Below are 14,198 nucleotides of genomic sequence, written 5' to 3' on the forward strand. Positions count from 1 at the left end.
TGCTTTCAAGAAAATGTTGTGTATATTTTACTCTTTTTTCTTTTTCTCAGGAGTTTTTGGGCAGTTTACAAATTTACACCTAACTTACATTATCTAGCTTACTAGCAAAATGTTGTGGTTTTTTTCCCAACTGATTAAATACATGAATAATGTTTAATGATTCTCGATACTTTAGTGGTTGCTCCGATTTTAAAGGCGTTAAGGCGCTGGGTTGCCGATCGGAAGGTCTGGGGTTCAAGCCCCGGTATTACCAAGCTGCCGCTCTTGGGCCCTTGAGCAAGGCCCTTAACCCTCTATGCTCCGGGGGTCCCTTACGAGGAAAATATAAAGGTCCGTAACGTCGGAGTGACGTGGGGCCGCCTTCCCGTGGGCTCACCACCTGCAGGAGGGACCGTAAGGGACGGTGCTGTGAGGATTGGGCAGCGGTCGAAGGCGGGGGCCTGCTTAGACTGCTGCCGACGCGACCCGAATTACGGATAAGCGGGAGAAAATGAATGAAAAAAAAAGGATGAATGAATATTGTAAGTTAAAAAAAATTTAATTAAACAGCCAAATTTTTTTATTTGTTTTATTTATTAAGGATTTAGATTAAGTTTTTTTTTTTGAGTATGGATTTGGATTGTAAATACTGTAATATAAACAATTGGATTATAAACTTCACAATGGATCAGGAACACATGTTGCATGAACAGTTCAACAACGATGGGACTATAATGAATGGACATTTGTTGAGGATGAGGATGGATTCCCTCTTGAGTCTGGTTTCTATCAAGGTTTCTTCCTCATGTTATATCAGGAGTTTTTCTTTTGGAGTGCAGGAAGAGCAACTGAAGACCTTTTTTGACTCTGTGATGGCCTCAGCCATAGCCATTCTATGGTGTGGTCTGCTGGTGCAGCAGCATTTCTAATGCAGAAAGGAAGAGACTGGACAAGCTGATCAGGAAGTCCAGCTCAGTCCTGGGGATTCCTCTGGACACTGTACAGCAGGTGGGATAAAGGAGGATGGTAGCAAAACTATCATTTCTGGAGAACGTCTCTCACACCCCTGTATGAAGGTTTCATCCCTGAGCAGCTCCTTCAGTGACACACTGTTACATCCTAAGTGTCTGAAGGAGCGATACAGGCGGTCTTTTCCCCCTGCTGCTATTAGACTTTACAATCAGAGCTGCTCCCAGTGAACCAGTCACCATAATACACACTGTTATTACTGTTTAACTGCAATAATAACAATAAAAAAAAGTGTTTTGAACACATGTGCAATAACAATTATTTAAAACGGTGCTTAAAACTCGTGGTCTCCTTTTTTTTCTTCTTTTGTATTTATACATGGTGTTGTGTATATAATGTATACTACATTATGTCTTATTCTTTTATTTATTTGCATTTCTTTTTCTTTGCTGCTGTAACAGAAATTTAGGTTACATTTAGAATAAAGGTTTAGATAGATAGATAGATAGATAGATAGATAGATAGATAGATAGATAGATAGATAGATAGATAGATAGATAGATAGATAGATAGATAGATAGATAGATTTTAGTCCCCGCCTCTTTTGCGTAGCCCCGCCCATTCCGTTAACGAGCAGAGCGCGAGCCCCATGGTTGGCCTCTGCAGCAGCACCGATAAGCCTCACTGAGTCCGCTGTTGGAAGTCCAGGCGAGAGGACAAGAAGAGGACAAGAAGAAGACAGGAAGAGGAGAGGAAGAGGACAGAAACAGACGCAGGGTAATATTTAATGCACTTGAATAAGTATCGCTGCAGTCTGGTCGGTCTGCTCGCTATGTTCCTTGTTTCACATGACGTGTTTATGTTCATGACGAGCTGCGAAACAGGGAAGAGAACGTGTTCACGTGTCAACCTCCAAGAAGCCTCCGTAGATACTTTCCAGATTTAAAGTGTACGATATTGAGAATATCACGCCGTCCTGCTGTGCTTTTTCACCGCCTGGGGGTTCTGTTCGGAGCCGGTGTGAGGTGCAGACGGATTTCCGCTACGCAGCTTCTGAGCTTGTTTGTGCGAACCAACATCACGTGATTTAGCCATGAACCCGAGGATGAACTCCATTCATTGAAAAGAATTCGAGATGCAGGATGTATACCGCTGATCTTGCTTTTTCTTCTGCTCCTCCTGATCCTGATCTTGATCTTGATCCTGCTCCTGCATTATGAAACATGTTTAGTGTTGAAATGTTGAAGTCAGGCAGAAATGAGAAGTGTTCCAGAACCCAGGAGTCAGTAAAGCTTCTTCTCCAACCTGAAAGCTCTAAAAGTTCAATGATCTTTTCCAGGTTGAGAAACTGCACTTGATATTATGAAATACGCAGTTATAAGCCAGTTATAAGCTGTAGAGGCAAACATCTACTCACGTGAACGTACTCCAGTATTCAAGAGTAAATAGCTTTAACTAGATAACAACGCAAAAACCGAGCAATCGTATGGAAATTATTCTGGAAATAATTTCACTTGATGGGAGGAGTAATTCATAATTTTTGGAAATAATTCAAATTCAATATCTGGGTCATTTATGAAACATATCTAATTGCTCAAACAAATTCATGAAATTTAGTTGTGCAATCTCGCAGTCATTCAAAACCTGACTTGCTAGAAAATTTTACTAGCGAAACATTAAGATAAAATGAATTGCATGATGATTACAAGCATCAATGAGACATCAGTGGCCTAATAGTGTAATAACCAGTGTAACTCATTCAGACTTGCTGTCGTCTTAGACGCTAATTCACAAAACTTTACTTTAAAAAAAAACAAAAAAAAAACCCCAGCTAATTTAACAAAACAATTATTCTAACAAACTACAGTAAATTACAGACTTTACCATACAAGCAAATGTAACTAATCCTTAGACAATGTAATTAGCACGCAAAACTACCAAACCAATTCACAAAAAAACGTCATAGCAAATTTTACTAGCTACAGTACATTACATTGAATTACCACCTAATTTACTGCCCATATTTTTATTTGAACACAGTTCAACGCAATCCTATAAACTCGTCGTTTATCAATTAATCGTTGTTTATAAATCAGAGCGCATTTTAAAAGCAGTTGATCTTTATTATCTTTATTTATTATTTATTATTTTATTTACAAAATGAAGTAAACGAGGTTTGAGGATATAACAAGTTCTATGCAAGTCAAAATGTATATTTCATAAGTAAAATAAAATGTTTTTCTTGTACAGGTTTTAATTTTAAATAGCATGCTGCTATTTCACTAAAAAATCTATCTTAGTTTATGGTATATTTTAGCACAATAGCTATATTAATTATATTGTCATACACTATATAGTAGTATTGAAAACCTCCTATTTAGCCATATGTGATTTTTTTCTCAAACTGTTACCACAAGGTTGGATGGACACAATTGTAAAGGACGTCTTTGGATGTGGTGCATGAAATTTTCCCTTCGCTTGAACTAGGAGACCCAAACCTGCACAATACATGACAATGCCCCTGTGCACAAAGCCAGCTCTATAAAGATATACTTTATATGGGCTTAAGTGGAAGATCTCCAGCTTTAGAGCTCTGGCCTTCGCACCTACATCAGAATCTGACTTTACCAACACCCTTGTAGCTGAATGGATCTCCACAAATCTCCACAAAATCTAGTAGAACATCTTCCCAGAAGAGTGAAGGCTATTATACCAGCACACTGGGATGAAATGTGGAATATGGCATGTAACTAATTACTGTTGAATTGGTTTGTAGTTACATGAGAGAAATCTGTATACGCCTGAACCTGCTGCAGGTTTTTAATGCGTTCAAACAGACGTTAGCTATGATTTGAGGCATTGCCTGAAGCGATGGGAATTCCTCCTCAGCTGGCTTCACAAAAATGAAGTAAGGGCTTAGTAGGTGCCAAAAATAGAGCTATAGTGAGATGATTTTTTCTCCCATTTTTCACAGGATGTCTCAAGAGCAGAAGGCCGTGGAGCGTGCCAGGAAAGCCTTTCAAACCGGCCGCACCAAACCGCTAGAGTACCGCATCACCCAGCTGAAGAACCTCCAGCGCCTTTTTGTGGAGAGGCAGAAGGAAATCGCAGATGCTCTCAAGAAGGACCTCAACAAGGTGCCATTTAGCTGTTGTCAATCTCAAAAATCTCTTTTTTTAATCTCTCTTTTATATTCACATTTCACAAGACTGCAGCTACAAAAACATGCGTTTCACTATTAAAAATAAAAACATTTGGTCACCTTATCAGTGAACACTATCTTCTTTAGCATTTCCTTAGAATGAATGTGGTAACATCAATGCTAAAGACATCGACATCTTATACAACAAATACAAACTTTTTTTATTAAAATACATTTTAAAGAATAAAACCTGTACTCTCAATGTGACCTTTTTGGTCAGTACAACTGAAAAAAGTAGAAAAAGAATAAGAGAACTCTTTTTTTCACCTTCATGTGATCAGCAACCAGTTCAGCTGATGCAACTTCCTGTTGAACATGTGACATATCGTACATATTATACTTTTCATCGAAGTGAATCCCTAATGGATGAAAGTTTCAAGCATGAGAATCCCACATGAATGCAAAACATCCAGGTTATAAGAGAATGATATAATACAAGTGAATGATTGATTAGATAATAGTGTAGTTATATATTTAGATGTTTTATTGGATTTATCTAAAAAGGCGCATGGATATGAAAGAAATCGAATGTTAAAAGTTGTAAAATATATTTTAGCTTGATTAACTTGGAAATGAATACGAGCTATATAATCCATTTAACTACATAACTTACAATTCTTAACTAGCTGAATCATTCGTAACAAACTAAATTACAAACTTGGACTTGCTAGCAAATTTCACAAGCTAATTTACCAGCCTTGACTAGCTATGTACATAACAAGCTAATTTTCAAGACACAGCTTGCCTTAAACGTTTAGAACCAGTCCGTGTTTGTCACATAAACACCACAGCACCATTAAATTCTTTTTTTTTTCACATATCCCAGAAAACAGGGTCAGCCAGGATACTCCCCTGAGGGCGAAGAGTCTTGCACTAGGGCCCAACAGTAGCTGCCGCTAATAAAAAAAAAAAAAAAAAAGAATCTAGCAAATTAATTTAAATGACATTTAAATTACACTGCACAGTATTCATTCAATACAGTTCAATACACTGTCTGTTATGGAAAATGCTAGCGAACATGGTTAAGGCTCTGGGTTACTGATCATAAGGTTGGGGATTCAAGCCCCAGTACTGCCAAGCTTGGATCCACACCTGATCCACATCAGTGGAATATGATATAAGAAAGAATCTCATTGTGCTGTAATGTGACAAGTAAATGTATCTGTCTATCTATAACTTAATCTACCACTACCAATCCCAACCATCGGGTCGCAACCCAATAGTAGACGTTCTGGGAAAATACCCATAGATATAGTCGTTTATTGTGCATTTTGTTATCATCATTTCGACACTTCACACGTGTGCTAATTATTAACATGAGTGATACACAAATCTCTTTCGAAAGTATCTTCACTGGAGGAGGTCAGAAAAGAACAGGTGATGATGATAATGGAAATTGAGACATTCACTGAAAAGGGAAAAAGGAAAGCAGCCTGCAAAATGCAAATATGACTCATATCTGAAATACGGTTGCGTTTCTACGCCAGGTCACGTGCTCCAAACCCCATGTGTGTAATAAGAAGAGATCGAGATTAGATTCACTAATGAGTCTGCAGTTTGACTGTGTACTGAACTGTAGTGTACTGTATATATAAATATATAAATATGAGTCAGACTATTTCGAACATCCTTATTTTTCACCTCCTACTTCAAGATAATGAGCCAAAACATACCTCCAGGCAGTGTTTGAACTATTTTAGTAGAAAAGGAACAAGACAGTACAACATTAAATTAAATTATGTTAAACAAAATGAGCCAGTTCGTAATAATATTTCCAAAGTGAAACAGGTCCGTGATGTACGAAATGTTGAAGACCTCTGGCTATATAATCCTGTTTGCCCTGTGATTTCTGTCATTTTGAGGAATTTGATCTAATATTCAGTTCGACTGTTTCTGTTGGCAGAGTGAGTTCGGCACACCGCTCTACGAGACCCTGGGTCTGGAGGGAGAGATCAACATGGCCATCAGCAAGCTAGCTGAGTGGGCCATGCCAAGGCCTGTGACTAAAAACCTGCTGACCATATCAGATCAGGTCTACATTCAACCTGAGCCACTGGGAGTGGTGCTCATTATCGGGGCCTGGAATTACCCCTGGGCCGTCACCATCCAACCACTGATCGGAGCCATCGCTGCAGGTGCCCTATCAGCAGACACAAAACCCACAACGCTCTTTATAAAACACAACAGAATTGTGAAATCTGATTCCATTCAGCACAAACTGCTGCCTCTAACAATGCTAATGTTCAAAAGGACCAATCAGAATGCGTCTCTTACAAAATGGCCTTTTGTGGCCAAGTCAAAAGAACATAAGTCCTTCAGGGCTATTGGCATCTCGTGTAAGGTTGTTAAAAGGTCAGGCACATTAATATATATATGAAATCGAAAGACGTTACTATAATACTGGTGCTAACAGATGTTAGTGTACTATTCAGTGTGAGCTCATATATTGCATATATTTATAATACATTGTGCTCCAGAACACTCACGTAGCCTGTAAACACACTCGTGATGTGTCTCTAATACACTGTTGCTTGGTTAGTTGCCACCCTTTGCAAATAAAACTCTCCTCACTGTGCCAGTAATAAGTACTATAATAGGGACACTAAAAAATAAATGAGCTTTAATAAATGTTTGTTTGTATGTTTGAAAATTGTTTTTAGAATTTAGAAAATTAATAATAATAATAATAATAATAATAATAATAATAATATTTTAAAATCATGGTCATAGAAAATTTGATTATAATAATTGGATTATAGTTTTATTTAGAAATAATATAAAATATTATTATTAATCCCTTACGAGGGAAATATCAAGGTCCGTGACGTCGGAGTGACGTGGGGCCGCCTTCCTGTGGGCTCACCACCTGCAGGAGAGACCTTAAGGGACGGTGCTGTGAGGATTGGGAAGCAGTCGAAGGCGGGGGCCTGCTTAGACTGCTGCCCCCGCGACCCGAATTACGGATAAGCGGGAGAAAATGACATGACATGACATAATAATAGCTATTATATTTCCAAATTTTTGTAAATTAAAATATTATCAATAATATTAATAACAATCATATATGACAATGATAATAATTATAATAATTACATGGTCATTTAATATCTTTTATTGTGCTTTAAAAAAAAAACATTAATTATAACAATAATGATAATAATACCGCCACCTACTGGCTGATCTAAGAATTTACGCATTAAGCATTTATAGTCTGAATGCTTTTTGTGTTAAAATAAATTTTGGTGCAAAAAATGAATAAAAGATATTTTTGCCGAGTGGAAGATTTTATCGTCCCACTGATGCAGGAATTCTCTGTGCAGGAGTTCATTTGCTCTTTCTTGTACTTTAGCCCAGTCTTGTGTTTGCTAATAGATCAGAGTACATGTCATGTTTCCTCCCTCCTGTTATCATTCAGGTGAAAGGTAGATGCAATGATCTTCTAGTTGCATGCAAGGTTGCAGCGTTATCAAATCTTCAGAGCGAACTCAGGCGGGGTCTGAACTCTGACATGAACTTTCACTGAGCAGCCAGTTTCTGTAGCATCCATAACAATAAGAGCACTGCATGAAACCTCACTGCAGGGGGTTTGTGTGGGAAATTATCACACGCGAGATGGAGTTCAGCAACTAAAATGCCAATTCATGATTTTTACAATCAGTGTTTTTTTATTTCATGAAGCACTTTCAAGTTATTTTCAAATTGAAAAACCTGTTTGATGTTTTTTTAAGGTAATGCTGTTGTCATTAAGCCATCAGAAGTGTGTGTCCACACCTCCAAAGTGATGGAGAATCTTCTGCCATTGTACATCGACAAGGTTTGAAAGAAATGTTACAACCTCTCTAATACAAAATCTGTGTTTCAGACCTTTTAGAGGGAAAACTGATGCTTCAGTTGTTAGATTAAAGGTTTTCTGATAACATGGAGCGAATCTTTGGAAGTTTAAGACAATTAATTTATTCTAAAAAAATTTTTTACCTTTTTTTTCCTTTTAAAATTGGAATAAGAAAAATAAATAAATAAATAAAAACTTTTTTCCATGCAATTGCAATTTTTTAGTGCGTATGCAGTCTGTATCTTTTTTCTGTGCCCATGTTAAAAGGATATAGTGCGTTAACAGATAAATAGTATTTAATAGTAGAGGCAGATTGATTATTAGGTTGTGCAGATTAATCAGAGCCAGTAGTTGATTGCTGGAGCTATAGGCTATTGGTAAAAATCTATACCGATATAGTCCGCTGTCATTATGACATTGTGCCCCTAGAGGTGAGTCACTGACACTGCAGGCTGTTTGTTTTTACGTGTGACTGTTCGATGCACAGAGAGAGCGCTATATTATATTTATTATTTATAGATTTATTTTCATTTAGCACATTTTCATGATTAAGTACTTTTTTATATAAAGTTTAGTACTATTTTCCATGGAGTGTTTGTCTGGTTTTTTGTCCAGTATCCATTTTTAAAAAACAGTTAATAAATCGATTATCGGCAGGTACGATCCAACCTAACTATCAGTATCGGTGAAATCCACTATCAGTCAACATCTAGTTAATAGGAACAGTTCTTCTCATGTGTAGGTTTCACATAATACCTTTTCTGGGTATTTCAGGAGATGTTCCCGGTGGTTACCGGTGGAGTAGCAGAGACTCAGGAGCTGCTGAAGCAGAGATTCGATCACATCTTCTACACCGGTAACTGCGCGGTGGGCAAACTGATCATGGAGGCAGGCGCTAAACACTTGACCCCTGTTACTCTGGAGCTGGGTGGAAAGAGTCCTTGCTACATCGATAAGAACTGCGACATTTCCATTGCCTGTCGGTGAGTCCAAGCATAAAGGTATTCTTACCTTGTTCTAAATCTATAGTTCACCTGCTTCCCAAGCAGGAAGTAAAAGATTTTGACACTTTCACAGACGTATTGCTTGGGGAAAGTACACAAACTGTGGTCAAACCTGCATCGCACCTGATTACATTCTCTGTGACCCGAGCATCCAGGACAGAGTAATAGGAGAGATAAAGAAGAACGTGAAGGTAAGCTTACAATTAATCCAGGTATACACCTTCGAGTAACCATGGTGCTCCGTCCTCAGTGGCTTTGGAAAGACTTGTTCTTTATTTTTAACTCTGATAAAAGCGTCTCGAAGATGTCCAGTCTAATGCGTCCGGTGTGGAAACCTGATAATGTCACAGAAGTGCGTCGCTTATGATATCAATAAATCCAGTACACCATACAATCAGCAGTCATTCAGTTCTGAACCTCAGAACCTCATGAATTAATCAAATGAGACACGTCTGACAGAGCTGTGTGCACAAAGGCATTTTGGATGAGAAAGCAAGAGATAAACAAGAGAGAGAGAGAAAGAACTGTAAATGAAAATATTGATCTGCAATTTGGAAGAAGTTAAATTTAGAAGCAGGAAAAATTGCCAAATTGTGACGTCTAGCCGTCTGGGTCAGAGCGTCTCTGAAACTGTAGCTCTTGTGGGATGTTCCTGGTCAGCAGTGGTCAGTATCTATCAAAAGTGCTCCAAGGAAGGAACAGTGGTGAATGTTTTGAGGGTTATGAGGGTCATGTGTGGCCGAGGCTTATTAATGCACGTGAGGAGCGAAGGCTGGTCCGTGTGGTCCGATCCAACAGACGAGCTCCTGTAGCTCAAACTGCTGAAGAAGTTCATGCTGTTAATGTTCGTGTCAGGACTGTTTTGTGAAGCAAAGGGGGACCAACACAATATAAAGCAGGTGGCCATTATGTTGATTGGTGTATTTGATGCAGTATTTGTCATATTTATTGCTTCATGCACGGTGCCCTGTTATGGAGGCGTGTCAAAGAACATACGAGAGCATTGAGAATTCATTCACACACATCGCACTTGACCTCAGAAACATGCACGTCACTGGATTTGTGGACGCCTTTATGTTTTTTTTTGTTGTTGTTCTTTTAAGGACTTCTACACAGAAGATCCCAAAAGCTGCACGGACTACGGACGCATCATCAACCAGCGCCATTTCAAGAGAGTGATGGCGTTGATGGAGGACAGCGTTGTGGCTATAGGAGGAGAAAATGATGAATCCGAGTGCTACATCGGTAAACGCATAGTGTATTCGTTTTGGAATGGTGCAACAGGAGAATGGTAACTTCTTTATGGCCACACTGGTTCAAAACCCAATTTTTTTTAAGCTTGTACTTTTGCTCACAGCTCCAACGGTTTTGAGAGACGTGAAGCCCGAGGCAAAGGTCATGCAGGAAGAGATCTTTGGACCCCTTCTGCCTATCCTGAGTGTTGGCAGTGTGGACGAGGCTATCGACTTTATCAACCAGAGAGAGAAACCTCTGGCCCTCTACATCTTCAGCTCAGACAACAAGGTACATACAGTACTACGAGTACTTTAGTTTAGTTAGTAAAGAAATTCAATGACAACGGCCGTGATAAAAGCACCAGAACATGATGTGTGCAATATGAGACACTTTATGCATTCAGCAGTCACCAGGTGGCACTGTGGTATACATTTTATTGTTGTAAAAATTTGTGTGGAAATTTAAGGTGTTTCAATCAGTGCATGTTTAGGAGGACGTCTGGGTGAGGGTTGAGTTTTAGTATTAGTTACAATTCATGAAGACTGGAGCTGTAATGTTTAAGTACTTCAGACCTAATGAAATCTACTAACACATGTATAAAGCCACACCCCCAGAATACACCAGCTGAGGGCAGTTAGATGGGTGTAGATGTTAAAGCTCTCATGAGTTTTTCAGCTGACAGTCAATACTGATGTTGGCTAGATGCCTAGTTGATTGCTGGAATTGTCCGCTGTACATCTGTATCATCACGACAGCGGCCTCTAGAGGCAAATATTCATATATTCATATTTATTTCATTTATCAAATTTTTATGATTCAGTACTGTTTTTTTTATTTTTGTAATAAAGTCCAGTACTATTTTACATAGAAGTGTTTTTTTGTTTTTTTTAATCAGATGATTAATCGGTTATCGGCAAGTACGAGCCAACCTAGCGATCGATATCGGTAAAATCCATTATCGGTCTACCTCTAATTGTAGATATGCTGCGTTCTTCAGAGGAACTGCATATACACACAGCTTATGACCTTCTTTTTGAACTAGTCACATGAAACAATCACCAGGTATCATTGTAGGGAATTTTAAAAATGATCGATTGTTCTCTTTCCCTGCTGTAGCTCATCAAGCGTATGATCTCAGAGACATCCAGCGGAGGCGTCTTGGCCAATGACTGCTTGGTCCACTTTTCCGTCAGCTCTCTGCCGTTCGGTGGTGTTGGTAAGCGGACGCTCAGATTTCACACAGTCCCAGCATTCCTCAGTGTTATTTATCCGTCATTACTTGACTGTATTTCAGTCCAGAGATTTTATTACTAGAAAGCATTCGAACATTTTAGAGACTCTCATGGTGGCATTACTTTTGTGGAGCACTGAAACTGAGAAATACTGAGCTGAAATCTTTTCATATACATTTTTTTGCATTTTTTGAGTTTTGAGATTTTTTTTTATATAGTTTTTATGTCAGATATGAACTCTGGAAGATGACTATGACTGGCTCAATGCTTAAATCCTGGACGCTTCAACATTTTCACAATATCTCTAGAAATTTAAATATTTGTATTCAGGGATTTTCAGAGACATTGTTTTTAGAGTAGGTTCAGGTTTAAAACAAGGAGTTTGTCGCCCCCTGCAGGCAACAGCGGGATGGGCTGCTACCACGGCAAGTTTACCTTTGATCAGCTGAGTCACCTGCGAGGCTGCCTCATCAAGCAGCTGAAGATGGAAGGAGTGAACAATATGCGCTACCCACCACACACAGCCAAGAAACTGGACTGGGCTCGCTTCTTCATCCTTAAACAGGTGGAGATGGGCAAGCTGGCTCGCATGGCCGTAATGGCTCTGCTGGTCGTCGCTGCTGCCGTGATGATTCAGGTAAAAAAAACAAAAAAAACATCTGAGATGATTATGACACATGGGCAAAGTGGGATAGACAACATTAATATGGATGACTGATAAACTTTTTTCCTCTTTAAAGAGATTCCTCTCTGACTGAGAGACGACAGCTATCGCCAGGAATTTATCTCTGGTTCTGAGTAAAGCAACCGGGATGGGTTCTTATACCGGCTGCTTCTTGCCTTAAATCACCTCAGTGCTGCATCTAATGAAGGATCCAAATTCCAGTCTGACGTTAATATTAATGCTACGCTAATCTGTGATGCACTCTCTTACATCAGATTTGTCTGACTGAAGTCTATAGTCATTTATTTCATTTTTAATTAGGACGATTTTTATGAAGGAAAATAAATCATTTCACGTTTAGCACGTAGTACCGTTAGTGTGGAAACTAACGGTACTACTTTGTAACGTTCACAAGCAATGCATTGTGTTCTTTTCTTTGCATGAAAAAGATTGGAGGAAACATCTGACAATTATGCTTTAGAGTTAGAAGAAGAAACCCAACACGTTCCAGTTAAGGTTTTTTCTTTGGTGTCTTCGATGCTATCAAACACTGAGGTGCAGCACCATTGTGTGTATGACCCATGGAAAGGTGCTAAACCATGAAGACATCTTGGACATTTCTACAGAAATTGTTTATACCGTTCTAACTGACAACATTATCACTGACGTTACAGTGACAATGATTTTATAGATATACGTCCTGAACACCAATCCTGTGTCTGTGAATTCACGTACGTGGAAGAGGGTAGAGGGCAATTGGTTATGAGCTGTTGTATAAAGGAAGCGCTGGCTCATGGGTGGGGTTTGTCATGTGACCAAAATGGGGTGGAAATCACCATTTCAAACATTTTACCCATCAAAAAGTGAACAATCTTCGTTTTTTTCATGTAAACCGTTAAATAATACATTTTGTATGCATTGTTTTTGAGTGTGTAAAAAGTCCAAGCTTTCACATTTAGAGCATTATGACAAATACATTTCATAAAAAGTATTATAATTCAGCATCATGATTGCAGGTCCTTTACCACTCATTTCTTGATGATACCAATCATTTTTGCGGAAATAATTCCAGAAATGTACCTCAGATCCATTAGCCAGGACATGTAGTCTCAAAAGTCCACATGAATGCACTCTGTTCTGACCTCATGTCTAAGGAAATTAATTAATTATCAAGCGCTTGAGTAATTTAACTGTACTTTAGTCCATGAGGACTGGAACCGACTCCCAACGAAGGATTAACTACTTTATTGAAACACTTGATTTCTGGTCAGTAAAAATTTACTACTGGGTGAAAATGCATTATTAATATTTGTGAAGAAACATGTTATATCTCATTGGTCTGCCATTTCATTTTTAATTTTTTTTTTCAAATGTAATATCTCTGTTGAATATTAATGGAAATAATAAGTGGACCATTTAAATAATTAATTTTCTTACCTGTCAAATAAATTCACTTTTACAGAAATTAAATGGAGAAAATTGTCCAATTTTGTTATACACCCAAAACAGTATATTATACCATATAATTATATTTCAAATTTACATTTGTGGCATTTAGCAGATGTTCTTATCCAGAGCCAAGTGCAAAAGTGTTTTAAAGTCTTCAGTAAGAGTTTCCATTCACACACACACTCATACAGTATTATTCGGACTATAAGCCGTTACTTTTTGCTACGTTTTGGGTGATCGGGTGATTTTTAAATGCATGACGATGCCAAAAGATAAACTCCCGAGAGAAATATTTGTGAAAGGAAAGAGGAAGATAGTGAACAATGACTTTCTTGGTAGGCTACTGTTTAGATACAAGCCGTTGTAACGCGTTGAGTCTGGGTGAAGGGAAGAGCTCGCTAACTCCAGTTACAACAGAAATCATATAAGCACAGACAGTTTTCCAAAACTCGTGCTTTTTTATTTTTCTTGGCAACAGCGTTACGGGTTAGTCAAAGAAACTTAGAAATGAGCATCAGAAAATAATAAGGACACAATCCTCAGTCTTGCACACATGCAGTAATAGCGGAAAAATGCAGTGCCAGGCTGTTCCCAAAATACCGCTCTGCTCCTAAAGGAAGCGCAACATATT

At 38.5% G+C, this 14,198-nt stretch overlaps 1 protein-coding gene across 1 annotated transcript; it reads left to right on the forward strand.

Annotated features, from left to right (window-relative positions):
• The first annotated feature begins 1,495 nt into the window (after positions 1–1,495).
• On the forward strand, positions 1,496–13,588 carry aldh3a2b (aldehyde dehydrogenase 3 family, member A2b). Its single transcript, XM_083565416.1, has 11 exons — positions 1,496–1,725; positions 3,923–4,085; positions 6,054–6,285; positions 7,879–7,964; positions 8,757–8,965; positions 9,060–9,177; positions 10,090–10,231; positions 10,344–10,510; positions 11,339–11,438; positions 11,853–12,091; positions 12,195–13,588. Exons 2-11 carry the CDS (start codon positions 3,924–3,926, stop codon positions 12,210–12,212), a joined length of 1,473 nt encoding a protein of 490 aa, XP_083421542.1. The 5' UTR covers positions 1,496–1,725; position 3,923; the 3' UTR covers positions 12,213–13,588.
• The last annotated feature ends 610 nt before the right edge of the window (positions 13,589–14,198 follow it).

Source organism: Silurus aristotelis (assembly GCF_946808225.1).
Source record: "Silurus aristotelis genome assembly, chromosome: 16".
NCBI lineage: Eukaryota > Metazoa > Chordata > Actinopteri > Siluriformes > Siluridae > Silurus > Silurus aristotelis.

Coding starts and splice junctions, on each gene's coding strand:
- aldh3a2b (XM_083565416.1), top strand. CDS start 3,924: ATGTCTCAAGAGCAGAAGGCCGTGGAGCGTGCCAGGAAAGCCTTTCAA. Junction 4,086..6,053: donor TCAAGAAGGACCTCAACAAG/GTGCCATTTAGC, acceptor TTCTGTTGGCAG/AGTGAGTTCGGCACACCGCT. Junction 8,966..9,059: donor GACATTTCCATTGCCTGTCG/GTGAGTCCAAGC, acceptor ACACTTTCACAG/ACGTATTGCTTGGGGAAAGT.